We start from the raw sequence: 19,970 nt of genomic DNA on the forward strand, positions 1-19,970 counted from the left end.
TCAATTCTCTGACAATCCACTGCCAGGCCAAACAGATCAAACCCCTGGCTCAGGCTTAGTTATAGGTGAGCTTTTATGTCAAACACTGTGTCTAATTGCAGGAGGGCCTTTGGGAATTTAGATTAAAACCTTTTTGAGTTTAACTAGGTCTAAGGACAGAGACATATTTTAGTTGGCTATACTTTGTTTGAAAATTAATATACAAAGGATTATTAAAATTATAAAATTATATTTCCTAAATAACACTAAATATTATATTTACACATTTAAGGAGTAAAAAAAACCCCAACTTTTACTTTTTTATTTTGGTATAAGGTACCAGTCAGTGTAAACGAAATGAATGAGTAAATAAATAAATAACTTTACCATTAAAAAATAAAATGTAAAGAAAATGGCACATGTCTCAACAATCTTGAGCAAAATCAAAATCTAAGCAAAATATATATCCATGTTTGCAATGTGCTATAGTTTTAGTGCTGGAATGGTTTCCAAAATTAAACGGTGGGGCCCAAGGTGATATTTGTTTTCACGGGTCCCCAAATCCCTGCAGGCACCCGTGCTGGTCTGTATCAGAAAGGCGACACAGCCTCTCACCGATGCTGCCTGCATCTGCAGCTTCAACCACGTACAAATCTCCAGTTTTGTAACTCATGTTCACGATTTCAATTCTGTCCAACCAGCAAACCGACACAACCTAACCTATAGCCATGCCCACAGAACAGGCCACGCCCCTGAGTGTCAGTTTTCGTTTGACAGTGAGTAAAGTTTGTTGGGAGTCGTTGAGTTGTCAGTGATTTTAACCTTTTTGCTTAATTTCGCCTGTTTTTTTTGGATTTTACTATAACGATGGAATAACAAATAAGAATGGTGGTGAATTCAGTCCACTGGTTTCGTAAATGTCTGCGGTTGCACGATAATCCTGCGCTGCAGGAGGCCCTGAATGGAGCGGACGCAGTGCGCTGTGTTTATATTCTAGACCCCTTTTTTGCTGGAGCTGCTAACGTGGGAATCAACCGATGGAGGTTTGTGACTTCATATTGTGACAGTTTGGGGTTATTAAACGCTAACTTAACCCAGTGAAATACAGGAAGAGCATTTACTAGGTCAATATTTACACGATCCATTACTCTTGGGCCTCTGCTCCACGTCATTTAGCTAATGCTAGCATAGAATGCAACCCGATTAATGCTGAGCGCCATTGAAGAAATACATAACTTTAACTTATCGTCGCATATCAGCCAAGTATGTCCACTTAAAAGGCGAAGTGTTTAACGTAAATTAAATACTGTACATTCTTGTTCGGCTTACACCCAAAATTACATTTAAAAAACATTGGCGCTAATTCTTGATGGTGTCTGAAAGGCTTCTGCTAACCAAGTTAACTTAGAACAGTTTGGTACAGAAACTATGGAGACAACGATGTCCATTTAACATGAGTAAAAGAAAGGTTCGCATGAAATGGCAAAGCCCGGTTAATCACGCAAGCGGAGAGAGGTGCACTATGGGAGTTGATGTCAATTTCGATTTGCTTAGTGAGTAGCTATGCGAAAATTATTACAAAATAATTCATTGTCACGCCTGCCAAGGAAACATAGAGGTTGCTATAGTAAATTAATTGATAATGACGCTCCAACACGACATAGCTGGAATAACTGCATAAACGTCAACACTCCACCACGTTTCAGAAGAGAACGCTGTACTTTCTGTTTACTACAGGTGTTTGGCAATAAATAAACACATTTATCCAAAATTCATCAAATGTCAGTGCTTCTCAAGCACAACGGTTTGATACGTTATGTTAAAATTTATACCACTATAAAGTGTATTTTAAAATTCTATATATTTAATAATATTGAGGTTGTTGCATATTCATCAATTTAATTTTTTCTAGTTATAATATACTAGTGGCTTGGATATGGGTATTTGGTAATACAAAGTACTGTGTTCACTCAATAGTAGTGCTGGAGCTATGGATTATGTTTAGTAATCTGTCTATTGTATCACTTATTACTTGGTTACTTGAGTATTTGGTAAATATTAAAAGGTAAAAGACAAAAAACACCCACAGGTCTTTTAAAAAGAACTGCTCATTGGATTGGAATATAGAATTTATAAGGTTTTTAAGTTTAACTGCATAAATTTCTTATATGCAAAAAGTAAAACAATCTCAGGTACAGTCAAAGGTCAGTCAAATAAAATAAGGTACACACGCAATCTAGATCAAGGTATAAATTAAATTTGGCTTTATTAGGCTTTCTTACATTAATAGAAGGCAAAAATCATTCTGACGGTATTATATCACCTGGATGAGCTAGATTTTGTGTCTGTTTATATGTATGTGGTTTTTGTGTGTGTGTGTGTGTGTGTGTGTGTGTGTGTGTGTGTGTGTGTTTAAGTCAATTAGTGTATATTTTGTGTCTGTAAGCCTTTAAAGGAGTATGTTGTGGCTGCAATAAACAAAAGCAACAAAATCAGCATTTGGAAGTTTGCCTTTTGTGTTGATGCAAAAATTTGTGCTGCTGAAAACAGCAAGTTATAATGCTGTACATGTTAATATGTAATTATTAAGAATTATCAATACTTACAACTAATTTCCCAGTCTACTAAAAAAAAAGTTTAGTTTAGAGGAAAAAAAATTGAATAACCGACTTGTCTAAAACTAAGAAACACTCAGATATTACGTTCAATTTGAGAACTGTTTAATGAACAGTGTCAAAACCAACAACAAAGATATTTGAACCCATTAATCCCATTCTTCAGTAATGAATCATGCAGCACCTCGCATCGTTTAGAGCAGGTCCCCTACTGATCGGAGGGTTAGTGGTTCAATCCTAGGCTCCTCCAGTCTGCATGCCAAGTATCCTTGGGCAAGATACTAACCCCAAGTTGCTCTCCGATGCATCCATCGGAATCTGAATGTGTATGAATGAAGTTAGGAAGTACTAAGTTTAGAAAGAAAGTGCTTGTGTGAATGGGTGTGACTGGGTGAATGGGGCATGTTGTAGAAAAGTAGTTTGAAAAGAATCAGTCCATTAACCATTTACCATCCCACACACTGCGAATGCAACATTAACCCCCGGCCTCCCAACCGGAAAATCTTCTACCCGGCACGCTGTGCTGAGCATGTCTGTTTATGTACTACCAGATAGGGAAAAATATGGCGACAGCAGGAGTTTCAGATAAGTGAGAGAATGACACTTGCTGTCGTTTGGATTTCACTAGGAGGATGTTGAACAAAATGTGATAATTACCAAAACATGCCTTAAAGACCATTGCTGCAAAAAGTAGCAGTAACACTAATTTATCCAACAAGCTGAAAAGTCATCCACTGCAAAATGAAGCCTGTTTTAAACGCGGCATATCAGCGTCTCCCCACACAGCAAAGAAAACATTAAATAAACCAGCTCTGATATCTGCCACTGTTGTTTCTGAATGTTTCTGTAATTTGAGGTCAGCACATTTTTATTTTATGGTTTTTACATGTTATAAGCACACGAGTACCTTTTTAAGTTCATTTAATTTTTATCTTGTGTATTTTTGCTTGATGTAGTTTTTTTTGTTGTTGTTGTTATGATATTTTGTTTGGTAAAGGTTTAGTGTTGACCACTGAAAGAGACTTTCTGTGGCAGTATTGTCATTTGTGAAAAACATCTGTGTGCAAATATTGAATGGTCGATTTGAATGAGTATACCAGTGCAATTTTAGGCACTATATGATTGAAAAAAAACCAACTTTTTTTAGGATGCTATTGAAACGTATCGTGATATGTATCATTATATAGCCCACAAAAATTTGCAAAATTAGATTTTCCTCATATCACCCAGCCCTAACTCCAAACAGACAAGAAGAAAAACACTTAAAATAAACTGATCTTAATTATGATGTTTAAAAAAAATCTCTTACTATAAAAGATGTTCACGTTTTAATATAATATGACAAATTAACATCCAAAAAACTAAAAAGCTGCGACTGAAATGTGTGGCACATTGTGCTGTGGATTATGAATGATCCACACTGTTCAAAGCTGATTGACAGCTACTTTAATAAAAGTTAAAACCTAAAATAATTGAACAGTAGGACATTATCAGCTGCAACACCGTAGCTGGCTCATTTCAGTGTGGAGGAGTAGCGCCTCTACTCTCAGCCCCTCCCATGTGACTAAACCCCCGGCCTATCGTCCACCTTGAACTTAAATGTCTCTAGGGCCAGATATCAGTACGTCCCACTGCAGCGGCGCATGGTCTGAGCACAGGGTGAACGGGCGTCTCAGAAGGTAATAAAAAAAGGGAGTCTACCACTCACTGGATTACCAGACACTTTCTCTCCACTGTACTGTATCTGACCTCTCTCAGACAGTCTCCGGCTGATGTAGTAAATGGGGCAACCAAGTCCCCTTACCTGCTGGGACAAAACGGTCGGAGTAGCCTACTACACACAGTTTCTGTTGCCTGAACAGATAAGCAGCTACAGCTGTGGTTTGTATATTTTAGGCTTACTGTAGATTTCCTTGCTGTAAAACAAACAGTGCTGGATTGAAGCTGCAGCATCACATGATGATGACTGAGCATTAAAGATTTTAAGTAAAGCATTGACCCAAAAAAATTGCTCAGGGTTTTTTGTCATGTTATTTAATTTCAAATTCAAATTGAATGAATAGTTGCAGCCCGACTGAATAAGCTGCATTCCTCACTCTGAAAAAGAGACTGGAAATCTTTCTTTTATGTTTAAGAAAAACATTGCTTTCTTGACTTTGTAAATAAAGACCACAATCACAAGAGCCAACCTTCACTCTCTACCTGCACAATGAGCCTCGGCCACCTTTTTTACTGGTTCATCGCTGTTCTTTCCTTGGACCACTTTTCATAGATACGAACCATAGGTGCTGATCACTGCAAACTGGAAACACCCCACAAGGGAGTTTATGTTCATGTTTATGTCTGTGCAGGTTTCTCTTGGAAGCTCTGGAGGACCTGGACAGCAGTCTCAAGAAGCTCAATTCCAGGCTTTTTGTAGTCAGAGGCCAGCCTACAGATGTGTTCCCCAGGCTTTTCAAGGTCTGTATTCCTGTCAGTTGCTTCTCCTCTGTTATTCCTCATCTGCAAAGAATGTTCAGATAGTACAGATGCAGAATTTGCATGTGGGATATATTTATTTTTACATTTTTCTCACTGAAATTGCTGTTCTAATATTTTTCTGCATCTAAAACTAGATTAAAGATCTAGAACTGAACAAGTTCACATTCATACGTCTATCATTTGCATACAAAAACCAAACCTTTCATCTATGTTTTCAATGCTTTTAGCTAATGCATTACAATCAATTTAGCTCTCTGTTAACCATTTATCTAGTTATAAGGTAACCTTTTATGCTACCTTATAACAAACCAATTCTCTGGCCATTGTTTCTTTTAGGCCTGCCAATGTGTTTCGCTGCTATCATCTGCTACCATCAGTGTGAACAGGAAACACAACTGATGAAGTGGTTGTCAAATACATTTCATTTTCTTTACTTCTTATTTCTGTTCAAACTGACCCATTTGGAACAATCCTGTTTGGCATTGTAAACCGAAGCTTGAATGCACAACTTGAATACAAAAGTTTGACTTGGTGGTCTGGGTTATAAGTATAAGTAGGCACATGGTAGATCTATACAAGACTTACAAACTGTTAAAGCCAAAGATTTAATTAGTTCTTTGATCACTGTTACTATTTAACATCCTTTTTTCGAATTCTTTTATTCTTTGCTGCAGGAGTGGAACGTGACCAGGCTGACCTTTGAATATGACCCAGAGCCTTACGGGAAAGAGAGGGATGGCGCAATCATTAAGTTGGCCCAAGAATTTGGAGTGGAGACCATTGTCAGAAACTCTCATACCCTCTACAACCTAGATAGGTTTGTGTTTTCCACACAATTAGTCTATTTCTAGTGGTATCCCCACCACAAACGCAGGTATTATGCAACTCCATTTAGTCTCTTCCTTCCTGTATCAGCAGTCCATTCTTGTATAACGACAGGAGCTCTTTATTGACAAGTGTTTGAGAAGTAATTTTAAAAAGTAATTCTTTTACCTTAACAAAAGGTAATGAATAAGTTTTCATAGTCTGCTGTAACCAGTATTTGATAGCAAGCTTATGGACTTAGTTATCATTTTCCTTTTGTTTTGTTTTTTTAACTTGTTAATCCAATTCTCAGTTACGTATAGTCAAGCCCATTTGGAAAATGACAATTTTGACCTCATACAACAACAACAGTGGCTTTAAAATTAAGCAGTTGTGAATTAAAGTGTCGACCTGCACCTTTAATACTGAAACTGATGACTGGGTTTCCTGCCTTGAGGTGATGGCCTAGATTTAGCTTCTGCTGTTTTTGGTTGATACTTGAATACCTTCCTTAGTTTTGTATTCAGGAAGTGAATCACATGCTCAGTCAAACTGAAGTCAAGTGACTGACTAATCCTATAACAAATATGTGAAATTAATCAGCTAGCTGATTAAACACAGATGCTCTTGCAAACTTACATCTTAAGAACAGTTCATTAATAGTTTTGTTTATTAACTGTTGTAACATTACTCAGTGTTTTCCTTGGTTAATATCACTATGTGGTTCACCTGGAAAATAATTTCCTGATGGCTTTTTGGTACCAACATCTGGCAACTCACTTAATACAGTCTGTCCCTAATCATTAAAAAATGTGGTAATGTCAGTGTTACATCAGGGCGCACCAATTGACCATTGCTTTTAATCACTTGTTCAAAGGCTGAGCATAGAGTGTTGTCATGCTGTGTGGAGCCCCTTTACATATTGCCACACACTGTATTTCCCAGACTTCTCTCCCAGAGAGGCCACTGGTAAACTGATACAGATATGTTGCTGTGTGTTACTCAAATTTTCTTCCTTTTCTGTTTTGCTACAGGATAATAGAGATGAACAACAACAGTCCTCCTCTGACGTTTAAGCGTTTTCAGACTATTGTGAGCAGACTGGAGTTGCCTAGGAGACCTCTGCCTCCCATCACTCAGCAACAAATGGACAAATGTCACACCAAAATAGGAGACAACCATGACCAGCTATACAGTATCCCTTCTTTAGAAGAATTAGGTATGCATAATTTATGTTTTCACATAAAGTTTTTCTATAACATTTATGTTTTTAATCTGATTTTAAGAAAAATAATTAATGGTTTGCACACTACACAACTCTACTTTCCTTATTTATTGAATCTAAAGTTAACACACTGATCTGTATTTGAACTTATTTTGATGTGCCCAGGTTTCAGGACAGATGGTTTACCTCCGGCTGTGTGGCATGGAGGAGAGTCTCAGGCATTGGACAGACTCGGTAAACATCTGGACAAAAAGGTAAAGCTAAAGTCAAAGTGCTTTAATTGGTCTAATCCAGAATCCAGGAGTTTATTTTGAATGCTAAATTGCATTGGCTGGTTTTTTTTGTTTCTTTGTTTGTTTGTTTACTTTTGTCCTCCTTGTTCTTAAACTTTCAGTAAATGCCCACAGAATAGGGATAAATTAGTAATTTGACAGTGTTGCCTCCTTGCTCTGCTATCCATACCTACTTACCTGGTAATCTCCGGATGTAATGCAAGTTTTTCCGTGTACGATGGTTAAAATGGTTTTATCGTAACAATCGAGTATACAAGATGGCTGCTGTGTTTGCTTCGGATTACTCCTCACCCCCTACCCACCCCTGTTGCTTGTCACGTGCTCCATAATGTTGTGCTGTGGACATTTATGTGCTTTCTGTGTAGAGGAGTGTTTTTGTTTTCTGTTCTCATGCTGTCCTCCCAGGAGCCCAGCATGAGTAGAGGTCTCTTTTTTTCCTTCTTGGACTTTCCCATTGTAGTGTACATTTCAGTGTTTTTCCGTAATACTACCGATCTCCGACCTGTCTCCCCATGTGATGTCTGTGTTGTGTATGTAAGGTCAGGGGGGGGTTCCATTTCACTGCAGGGCAACTTGCATGTGACAAATAAAGTTTTCTTGAATCTTGTATAAGTTGCCATGGCAACATTAAGCCTGTTTGCATGTAGTTCACTGAGTTTTTTTTTCTTCTCACACACACTGCGAATGCATCAAACATTTTTAAGTTCATTTGTTTAACTTTTGTCTCATGAATTCTTGCTTGATGTAGTTTTTTTGTTGCTATGATCTTTTGTTTATTAAAGGTCTAGTGTTGACCACAGAAAGAGACTTACTGTGGCAGTATTGTCATTTATGAGAAACTTGTGTGTGCAACTGATGGTTTTTGTATTCAAAGTAGAAAAAAAAACATTGAATGGTTGATTTGAATGAGTATGCCAGTGCAATTTCAGCCACTATGTGGTTGAAAATAACATTTGTTTTTGTAGTTTATTTAAACATATGGTGATATATATCGTATATTGTGATATAGCCAAATAATATCATGATTGTGACTCCATAAGGCTTTCATTGATATACTTTTTTTTTTTCCGTTGTAATTTTGCATTTGTGAATCACTCCCTACTTTGACTCCTGAAAGCCTTGGTGTCTTTAAGGTGCTCTGTTTGTATCCAGTCATGCTGTTTACCTGTAGCAATTAATTTAGAGTTACTACACATATTTCTGTAAGCATTACACAGCTAGTCTTGTCTTGCTTCTTTTCAGTTTTTACCCCTCACACGTAAAAGGCTGATGAGATATTTGCGTGACCCCACTTGGGTTGGAAAGAATATATCATAAAATATAAAATACTTTTTGGCATAGTGGTTGGACAGTCATGATTTAAGTGTTGTGGACAGCATGGATAGCTAAGTTTGTAAATGTGATAACTCAAAAATGAGGCGCTGTAGGAGCTTCAAATTCATATCATAGGTGTATCTGCTAGGAGGCTGAGGGGTCACACTGGTGGGGTCAAGCTTTTTTTTTTCTTTTCTTTTTTTCTTTCACATGATACAGCCTCAGCTTGAAGATGATGATTCCTGATTGTGTCTGTCTCTTTAGGTGTGGGTAACCAGCTTGGAGCACTCCCGTGTTAACACCTGCTCTCTATATGCCAGTCCTACCGGTCTCAGCCCCTACCTGCGTTTCGGGTGTCTGTCCTGCAGAGTTTTGTACTACAACCTGAGAGAGCTCTACATGAAGGTACTGTCACAGATAAAATGACTCAAAACAACCGAAGGGTGGTTTAAAATGTCTTCAATTAATATTCATCTAAAAAAGGCCTTAAAAATGTTACATTGACCTAAATTTGTATTGGATAGTTATTGCATGTTTCTCTTGACTACATCAGAACTTCCAGCAGACAGTGATTCAGTTTATTTTTTTAAGGTATTTATTAGTTTAAAATTTTTTTTTAATTTTTTTTAAATTACTTTTGCCAAGGAGTTCCCCTGTTTAAGAAGAGGCACCGAGGGGTGTGCTCCTACAGCAGGGGGATTACACTCTCAGCCTCTGGGAAAGTCTATGCAAGGGTATTGGAGTGGAGAGTCCATCTGTTTGTAGAGTCTTGGATTCTGGAGGAATAATCTGGGTTTTGTCCTCCTTGCGGACCTCTGGACCAGCTCTAAATCCTTTCGAAGATATTCGAGGGTGCCTGGGAGTTTGTCCAACCAGTTAAAGAAATGATTTGTTGACATGGAAAAGACATTCGACTGAGTCCTTTGACATATCCAGTGGGTGGTGCTTCGCAAGTATGGGATCTCTGGCCCATTGTTACTGTCCATTCGTTCCCTGTAAACAAGAGCTTTATTCCTATTGATGGTAGTAACTTTTCACTACTGATATACAGCAGTGACAGTGGAGTGTCATTCGGACTGGAGAGGTGTAGTCTGATGGTAACAAAGAGAGGGAAGGTAGTCAGAACTGAGGGGATTGAACTACCACAAGGCAACATTGCAGACACTGAGGACAGCTACAAGTACCTGGGAATCCCGCAGGCAAATGGGAACCACGAAGAGGTCGCTAGGAAACGCGCAACCACTAAATACCTGTAGAGAATCAGGCAAGTCCTAAGGAGTCCGCTGAATGGGAAGAACAAGAGCTGGGTTATCAACACCTACACCATGCCCGTGATCAAGTAATCAAGGAGGAGGTGGAAGCCAGTGGCGTCAAGACAAGGAAGCTACTCACCATGCACAGAGGGTTTCACCCCTAATCCAGCACCCTGAAACTGTACACCAAGCGGAAGGAAGGAGGCCAGACACTAGTAAGTGTTAGTACCACGATCAAGGATGACACAACGAACATCCATAAGTACATGAGGAAGATGTCCATGTCCAACCGCATGCTCAATGAATACTTGAGGAAGCAGAAACCCAAAAAAGAGGAGCAAGAGGAAGAATCATCATGGAAGAACAGGCCCCTGCACGGTATGTACCACCGGCAGATAGGATTTCTGGATGTCAGCCACTTCCTCTATCAGTGGCTGGACAAAGCTGGATTGATAGACAGCACGGAGGCACTAATCATGGCAGCACAGGAACAAGCACTGAGCACAAGATCCATAGAGGCTGGGGTCTATTACACCAGGCAAGACCCCATGACAAAATAATAGTGGCTAACTAACTGGACATAGTGCTGGTAGACAAGTAGATGTAGTGATTCCGAATGACTGCAACATCAGGAAAAAGGAAAACGAGAAGTGCCAACTGCTCAGAGAAGAGCTCAAGATGATGTGGAGGGTGAAGGTAACAGTGGTCCCAGTGGTAGTTGGAGCACTTGGTGTGGTGACTCCCAAACTAGCTTGCACTTCAACAACCCCTCATTAATGGGGTTTTAACACAGTGTTAACTGAAGATGAATTACTTTCTCATCCCAGTTTTTCCCCCGTCTGTTTTTCCATCAGGTCCGCAAACGCTGTACTCCTCCTCTGTCCCTGTTCGGCCAGCTCTTATGGAGGGAATTCTTTTACACTGCAGCCACCAACAACCCAAACTTTGACCGTATGGATGGAAACCCCATCTGTGTCCAGGTGAACCTTTGCAAGGAGTGGATGTGTAAATAAGCATTACTGTAGGTAAAAGAGTTATTAGCACCTGTCTCTAGATAAAGTGCCACAAACTGACATTTTATAATAAGCCCCCCCCCCCCAAAAAAACCCCAAGATAAACAGCTGCATTATCAATTTTGGAACTAGGTGAGAGAGACTGAAAAGTTGATTTCTCAGCTTATAAGTACAGGTAACATGTTTATCAGCCTAAATATATGTCTAAACACAGTTACTTACTATGTAACATGTTTGTTTCCAGATCCCATGGGACCAGAACCCAGAAGCACTGGCCAAGTGGGCTGAGGGTCGGACTGGTTTCCCCTGGATCGACGCCATTATGACCCAGTTGAGACAAGAGGGCTGGATCCACCACCTGGCGCGGCACGCTGTGGCCTGCTTTCTCACCAGGGGAGACTTGTGGATCAGCTGGGAGAGCGGCATGAAAGTAGGACTGTCTGTTTTTTCATTCAATCTGAAACCTGTTGTCTCCCAGGTGATGAACAGGTAAATTGACCTTATAAGACACGGTAACAGTGCTCCTTGCAATCTGGTTCTGTGTTCCTGCAGGTGTTTGAGGAACTGCTGCTGGATGCAGACTGGAGTGTGAATGCTGGTAGCTGGATGTGGTTGTCCTGTAGTGCTTTCTTTCAGCAGTTCTTCCACTGCTACTGTCCTGTTGGCTTCGGAAGGAGAACTGACCCGACGGGAGACTACATCAGGTATCTCGTACCATCACATTCTGAACACATCATTACCTCTGAGGGGAGGTAGCATGTAATCAATTCTTTTTGCTTGTTAGTCTGTTTTGTGACAGTCTAGCATCCAAAGTTTTCAAGATATAATTTCCAAATTTTGTGTTATAGTATATACCAATAACAGCTCAAAACATTGTGCACATGAGGACCAAATTGCTTTCTTTTTTTTGTCCAATATAAGCTTGACGTCAGGGGCTTTTGAGCATGTAGATAACTGATGTCGTAATGCACTCATGTGAAAAGGGTTAAAAATGTCTGTAAATTCTGGAATGGCTGATTAAGCTCTGCTATAGGCTGACTTAAAGTGATTTGAAGTGAAACACATGCCATATTAAAGTTCAGATTATATTCTTTTGAAATCTCTGCAGGCATTACATCCCCATTCTTAAGGACTACCCGAACCGGTATATCTATGAGCCATGGAACGCCCCCGAGTCACTACAGAAAGCAGCCAACTGTGTGGTGGGAGTGGATTACCCCAAACCCATGATCAACCATGCAGAGAGTAGTAGGCTTAACATTGAGAGGATGAAACAAGTTTACCAGCAGCTTTCCCACTACAGAGGACTCAGTAAGTCATCATACCAAAGGGCAAAGTGTGCCACTCCCTTCATGCTGAGATTGGTTTGGATTAGGGCAGTGCAATATGAGTAGAATCTCACTGGTCCTGGTATAAGAATTTGTTTCCCTGGATTACGACATATATCACATCACAGTGCATTTTCTGTACATATATTACATAGTTAATGTAATCATTACATCAAAAGCACTATTTCTGTTTTACATTTAAATAAATCAAAAATGAAATGAACTTGGGGGCTTATGTGGCGTTATCCCATAGTGATACATGCTACATGGCCCTATGGAGTCACGCAATTACTTCCCTGAGGCCTCTGCCTTTCATTACTGCTCCTGTATGTTTGTCAGGAATCTAGCTTGTGTACAAACACTGACTGCAGAGTGTCCAGTCTCGGTTGAAGTGCACCATTAAGCTAATACAGGGATGTGTTGGGTGTACCGACCGACTCTAAAAACTGCACAATAATGCAACACAACAAAAATGTCCATTATGAAAACTCAAAATGGCATTATAACAGTTGCTCTCCTACTGCTATAAGAAGAATAGCACCTCAAGATCTTTTAACTGTGGGCCTAACCCTGCTGCAGGATATTTTTTCTTGAAAATTCCATCAGTAATTCATTCTAGGAATGTGCAATTCAAATAAGAGAGAGACTTCTGTGGATTGACTTCTATTGGACATAATTTGTTTTTGCATTCATGCACCTCACAGATGGTAACAGTAGCAGCATGACATGACAGTCTGTCTGTCGATAACCTGAACAGACTGACAAAACACAGACACCCCAAGTCAAAATATACAGACACCCCAGGCCCGATTTAACAATCCAAGAAGGCGTCAGTTAAACAGAAGAATCTGTACTGATAATGTTGTGTGCCTGTGACTTGCTAAATAAGCCATATGCAGAGCTGAATCCGATTGAGATGCTGTGGCATGACCTTAAAAAGGTGGTCCATGCTCGAAAAACCTCTAGTGTGGCTGAATTAAAACAATTCTCTAAAGATGAGTGGACCAAAATCTCTCCACAGTGCTGTGCATGACTACCAGTTATCACAAACGCTTGATTGCAGTTGCTGCTGTTAAGTGTGGCGCAACTAGTTATTAGGTTTAGGGGGCAATCACTTTTTCACACAGGGCCATTTAAGTTTGGATTTTTTTCCCCTTAATAATAAACACCTTTGTGCATGGAGGGAGTGTCATGTCATTATCTACCAATGACAGTGCTACCACAGTATATAACAAATAATTGGGACAATATAAGAAGATTTCTCACTTTATCATTAGACAGGACATTAAATCAACATTGCACTTATAAAGTATGTATGTGTGTATGTTAGGTCTGCTAGCATCTGTACCAACAATCCAGGAAGAAGCAGAGCCACCGATGACTGATGAGTCCCAGACCAGCAGTGGCCCAGGTCGGAAGAAACAAAGAACCAAGATTCATTTTCTCCCTAAAAAGAATGTTCACAAATAAACTGTACGCAATTTGCTCATTATTGTTTTCTGTTTTCTTAGATTCTCCTCAAAGAGTTCCTGCAAACACAGAGGAAGATGTCTGCTATGAAGCTCCTGATTCTTCGACAGTCTGTCCATCCTCCATATCAGCCCCACATCCAGACCAGGAGTACCAGGCTCCTTGCATCTCCTCAGGTTGCCACACTGATCCCAGTCATCCTCCTTCCCTTTCCTCAATACAGGGACACAGCCCACCGTTAAAGTCCAAACCGTGCTCCCCTTCATCTTCTTGTTCATCTCAGTCATCCTCATTGGGAACAAAGAGAAAAGGCCTTAGCCGCAAGGTGCGACGTGGCCAAAGGCAGCGAGGGCGACAGTACTGCACTCTAACAACTCGCGAGGAGGCTACAGGACAAGAGGAGACGATGGAGGAGGACATGGAGCAGGAGGAGGAAAGAATGGAGGAGGAAGAGGAGACTTGTGCAGAAACTGCAGGACAGCTAGAGTGATAAAAGGTGAAACATTTGGTGTCTGCGTTTGTATTCAATACATAGAAACAAATAATTATTTACAAAATGTGGATTTTGTTGCTAGTGACTGACATGCAAGCTCAGCAAAGTCACCAAAAGAAATGAGAACAATACTGAAAAGTTGAAGTTAAGATATCTGCTAAAAAAAAAAATCCCGTGCTCCTGTACCATGTCACACATTCTAATATGGCATTGCAGCACCTTTAGCTTTTATGTTGTATGCTATTGCATCACTTCAATAAGCTTGTGCATTGTCACATTTCTGGAGGGGAGTCAAGAACCGGTTGTCCCATTCCTTGAAATTGTTAGTCTGCTTGTTTGTCGATCTCACGTATCAATTCTAGTTGCACTTGCACTACAATCAGGTGATTTCAGTTTGTGTGTTGGAGGAGGATATTACCAGTGCAGTGAATATGGATATAACATTCAATTTTTATTGCACAAAAAGACAAGAGCACAAGGTAAGTTCAACCTGATCCAGGACAGAAACTGCTGCATTATACTGCTTCAGAATATCACGTTGCATAATCTACCAGACCTAATAGAAAGCAATATCCCTGTGTGCTCTGGTGAAATGGCCTGATGAGGTTCGGGCCAGTCACTCAAACAGGACCTTAAGGTAGAAGGTCATTATTATATTCCCTATGCCCTGTCATCGAGTTATAGTGAGCTGCCTGGAGCAGCTCCATCAGTGGGATGTGTCCCAAACTCCTGGCTTCCAACACCTTCAACACTCCTGCCCCTACGTTCATGTTGCTCTCAGTGGGTGGGGCACAGTGTCCTTAGCTGCCAGGGCAAAACAGCAAACGTGGCACTACATACAATATATTGTTTAGCTTGTGTTTGGGGCCTCTGAAGCAGCCGGTCATGATGGAGATGGACCCTAGAGCCTCCTCCTCTGGGCTGGGCTTGGGACTGACTGACTGCCCGCAGTGTTGGGGAGTAACGGAATACATGTACCGCCGCTACGTATTTAAAATACAAAATATGAGTAACTGTATTCAGTTACAGTTACAGTTTAAAAAGGTGGTATTCAGAATACAGTTACTTTGTTGAAATAAATGGATTACACGGCGGTACTTTCCTGTTTCATATTGTCGCGGGTCAGGACTGTTTGGGTTTTGTTTGACAGCTACGTTCTATTGTTCCAGGCGGCAGCGTGCGGTTGCCATGGTTACAGGGCGACGCTCTCTCTCTCTCTCTCTCTGCGACTGTGTGTTTCCTGGGTGAGAGAGCGCCTTTTCGTTGTTGTTGTTGTTGTTGTGCTAAGCTAACAGGCAGAATGCTACAAGCTCTAAAGAATGTAGCATCATGGGCAGTGTAGTCCGTGTTGCAGGGAGAATGGACTGCCATACACGTTATGGGTCTGTGAGCGCGAGGAGGGAGAAAAAGGGGAGTGGAAAGGTACGAGTTGTCATCGAGCAAAAACGGGAGCTGGAAGCATGTAAATATAATAATAACCACTGCAGCCAAGAAGAGTGCCTGACGAGCCCAGTTGTAAGTAAGCTATTAAGACTCGACTGTACACCGTGTTCGTGTTTTCCTCCGAAAACAATAAATTCCGCTGGAGCAGTCTTTCAACGCCTCTCTCTGTTGTCTGGGTCAACTTTTCTTGCGAGAGACAAAGTAAAGCTATTTTTCGGCTACGAGCCGACAGGGACCCCGCCGTATTAGTCAGAGGTCCCTTTACTACAGTTCGGAGTCGTGGACCTTCAGTAATAGTAATAAATCACACAGCAATAGTACATTCACGTTGTTGTAAAAAGCATGATAATATATTAAGTAATCCAAAGTATTCAGAATACATTACTCTCATTGAGTAACGTAACGGAATACATTACAGAATACATTTTGGGGCATGTAATCTGTATTCTGTAATGGAATACATTTTAAAAGTAACCTTCCCAACACTGCTGCCCGCCACTGGTTGTGGCAGTCCCACTGGCCCTATGTGTATGCGTAGTGCTCTCTCGGCTGGGTGTTCCTCTGCCAGCGTCACCACTGGGTCCAAGCCAGCTGGGCATTGGCAGTGGACCCATTCAGTGCCTGGTAGAAGTCCCTCCACGAACTGCTCCAACACAATCAAGTGAAACAGGTTATTTGTTATAGTTATTTATTATATACACAAGTGGTCAACTGACCTCATTTTTTGGGGCATATAATGACTTGAAGCTCAAAATAATCAAAATATTTGGTAATACAAATGCAAAACGGAAACACTTCGGCATCATCCTGAGAAGTTTTACTTACTGTACAAACATTAACATAAGGCATCAATGCGACGCACTAACTTAACTGTCAAAAACTGGCCCGTTCAGAGTGGACGTTACAGCTCCAGGGTGCTGGCATTTTGAATGCTGACGCACTGCAATAGTGCTGTCATGGAGGGAAACCTTAGATTTGATTTCAGGAGATGACCTGACCTCTCCTTTTATTTTTCAGGGTATTTATCCTGGACTTTTTGTCTTTTATTACATGGATTATTTACCTAATAAATCCTAATAGTTCAGTACATGTATATTCTTTATGTATGAGCTGCTCAACTTGAGCCTGACCTTTCTTGTATTGTGTGTAAAATAACTGAGTCTCTTTCTCACAAAGAGGGTTACAGATTATTAATTCTCTTTAGATTCTGCGTATCGAAATGCTCTTACCTTTACAACGCGGCAAAGACGTGAATTCTATTGCTGATTCTTATTTTATTACTTTTTATAATTGTGTTTGTTTTACAATTTTAAAATCTTTCCTGCTGTTTTTTCTTCAGGTGGAATGTAAAAGAAGAATGAGGGAAGAAATAAATCCCGCACACCGGGACACGTAAAGACACACAAAGAACAATCTTCTGGATATGTGGATAAATACAAACAGAAGCATGTATACAACACTAGTGAAAGATGTACAAAAGCATTTAGATCCTACTTCAGTCAAGAGAAATGCTAAAAAGCTGTCTAGATGAGCATTTTAATAATATCATTAAAAGTAACTTGACTGAAACTGATTCCAGCATGTGGAGGTTCATTTTCCTCAGAAATTCTTAAGTATGAGTAAACGTTTATAGAATTCCACCTCTGAAGCACACGGTGAATAAGAAGCAATGTCAACTTCTTCACACTGAAGCCATACAACACACAGTGGCACTTGTTCTTCCCTTAGCACTCAATGTGTCTGTCATATTTCTGCACTAGACAATCTCTAAGGTGAAATGACGATTTTACATACAGTGACTTGTTACTATGCTTTACGAGCTTTAACGAGTGATGATCTGAATTGCAAACTAAATGAAGATTAACAAGTAAAGCTAAGTATGCCGGAAACCATCTTGTGCTCTTTGATAGAGGAACTTCAACGTCACTTCTTCAAGTTCAACCTGACATAGGCCGGCCATCTTGAGAGTTCACAATTATATTTTGTACAAGGATGGTTAGCAGTAGACAACTGTGCACTTGTTGTAGCATGGGGAACCGTTCCAGTTAAGAACTGGTACCACACTGCACAGTCTTCATCTTTAACTACAGCTGCAGGTATCAGCCCACCAAAAGCTTCAGGCAAGTTTTACTGGGTTATACACTAGGTTCAGATTTTGCAGCATTCCAATATTCCCTTTAAAGGAAAGACCAAGGGTAGATTGGCTTTATTTTGTGCACTGTATAAAGTTGTATCTTCAACTTTTTGCCATCTTTTCTTACCAAAGACTGAGCATTAGCCCATGTGACATGGATTTTCTTGTCAAAGAAACAGACTAGACTTAACTTGCTCTCGACCAAGTTAAGTCTAGTTGTTAAAGCTCAAACACCTTCCGAACTGAAGTTGCTGTAACACATACAGCCAAATTCAAAAAAGTTTCGGGGGCTTTTTTGTTTTTGTAAATAGTTTTGATGAAGAAAAGCACCAGGACTTCTTTTTTTTTTCCTACTCAAAAAAATACACAGACGTGAAATGGTTTTATGCTCATGTTGAGCATTAAATCAGCTGGTTTTTTTCTTCTTCTCTTTTTTCTTCTTCTCAGTCTGAATCTTGCATGTGGCTTCAGTGTGAAGACAGTTTTTAGGAGGCACTTGTTTACACAGTTGCTCAAAGCTCCAACTGTTTGTAAATACTGTAAATCCCCAATTTTGAATATATCTGATATTTTTTGTTACTAACTATGGTAACTAGGGAATTGGCTAATATTTGATTGTCTATGAATCCTTTGTGTATTTGGTGGTTTGTGGAAAAAATGGCAAATGGCTGACTGAATATGACAGTGGATCCTGTAGATATGGTGCAGGGGATGGCAGGCATGAAAGAGAGTCATTTTCCTCTGTGGCAACTTAATGGTGTGTCACCTGCTTGTGTCACCTGAATATAGCAGAAACAAGTGTTGTGCTTTTCTCCTCACATTTATCTGTTTGTATATAAAATTAAATATCATAACCTGTCTATTTTGCTAGAAATAGTATGGAGGGGTTTTCATAAAGGCTCATGGCTGCCCAGAGTGTCCACTAGAGGGCAACACCAGATCCAGCAGTGAGTGTACTACAGTGATTCCACAGCTTGTTTTTTCTCTTAGCCTGCAGGAATGATAATGATAATAATAATAATAATAATAATAATAATAATAATAACGATAATAATAAAGTTAAACTGACTATCATTCCCTTGTTTCCTTCAACCAATAATTTTAAAAAGAAAGTGTTTTACTTTTTGAATAAATTGGATTAGCTTAATCGCTTTCTTTCACCAGCAAAGTTCAAAGATCTTCAGGATCATGGCTCAACAGCTATGAATAAGTAAAGTGACACACATCGGTACAGCCTGAAATAATTTTGCACTTGATATATTATCTGCTGATTATTAGTAATTAAAAAAAAAATTCTAGGTGACAACTTTAACTTTAGCATAAAATATTTTTATGAATAATTAGTCACTTTGCCAAAACAATTGCAGGAAATTGTATTTTTTTAAGTCAGCTACCATAGACATCTCCAACTTATATTGATAGACAGAAATAAAAGACTACTTCAATAAAAGATTCCTTTGTGTCAAACAAATCTCCGTAAATGTAATTAGTAAATATAATTATGAAGTCTATAACTTGTAATTTATATGCACATGTTTGTGTAAAACAAAAAAGGTAAATTTGACAACCATGCATAAGTCAAATTTACCTGCAGGAGAAAAAACAAGTGGAAACTGTACGCTGGCCAGAAAAGTTCAGTTCCAACTTTTCCTAGAAGCAACAGCAGTGCTGACATGCTGGTGTGCTCCTTCACATTCTACTTGCTGACAGCATAATGTGTTGCCTGAGTCCAGCATGAAATACTTGGATATTTATTTGTTTTGTATTCTAAACATAATGTTTATTTTCATTAAAACTGATGAAAAGTTGTGACTGGAAGGTGTGTGGGTTTTTCTTTGTTTGTTTTTAATAATGTGCTCTCAGCTTGGTCCATAAAAGGATTCCTTGCTACAGAGAAATGCCTTTTCCAAGTCCAAAAAACACGTGTGGACTGGTTGGGTAAAATCGCATGCACCCAAATATCACCAACACTGTAAACAGTGTTCAGAATAACGCTTCCCCCTTTGTGGCTCTGGCAGTGATTCATACAATCTGCTTGGCCTGCCGTACCTGTCAAGCGCGTCTGGAGTCCCACAGGCTAGCTAAGCCCGATAAGTCTCCTATTTCAGCCTAACGTCTTCTTTCA

General features: G+C 39.8%; 1 protein-coding gene across 1 annotated transcript; it reads left to right on the plus strand.

The window, feature by feature from the left end:
* The first annotated feature begins 719 nt into the window (after nt 1-719).
* Nucleotides 720-19,654, plus strand: cry2 (cryptochrome circadian regulator 2). Its single transcript, XM_040026703.1, has 13 exons — nt 720-1,022; nt 4,946-5,054; nt 5,750-5,892; nt 6,914-7,098; nt 7,270-7,358; nt 8,976-9,116; nt 10,819-10,944; nt 11,222-11,407; nt 11,530-11,681; nt 12,086-12,288; nt 13,636-13,716; nt 13,817-14,271; nt 17,051-19,654. The coding sequence occupies exons 1-12, from the start codon at nt 865-867 to the stop codon at nt 14,263-14,265; spliced, it is 2,022 nt and encodes a 673-aa protein (XP_039882637.1). The 5' UTR covers nt 720-864; the 3' UTR covers nt 14,266-14,271; nt 17,051-19,654.
* The last annotated feature ends 316 nt before the right edge of the window (nt 19,655-19,970 follow it).

This window comes from Simochromis diagramma, unplaced genomic scaffold, assembly GCF_900408965.1.
Source record: "Simochromis diagramma unplaced genomic scaffold, fSimDia1.1 OVJJ01000293.1, whole genome shotgun sequence".
Lineage (NCBI taxonomy): Eukaryota > Metazoa > Chordata > Actinopteri > Cichliformes > Cichlidae > Simochromis > Simochromis diagramma.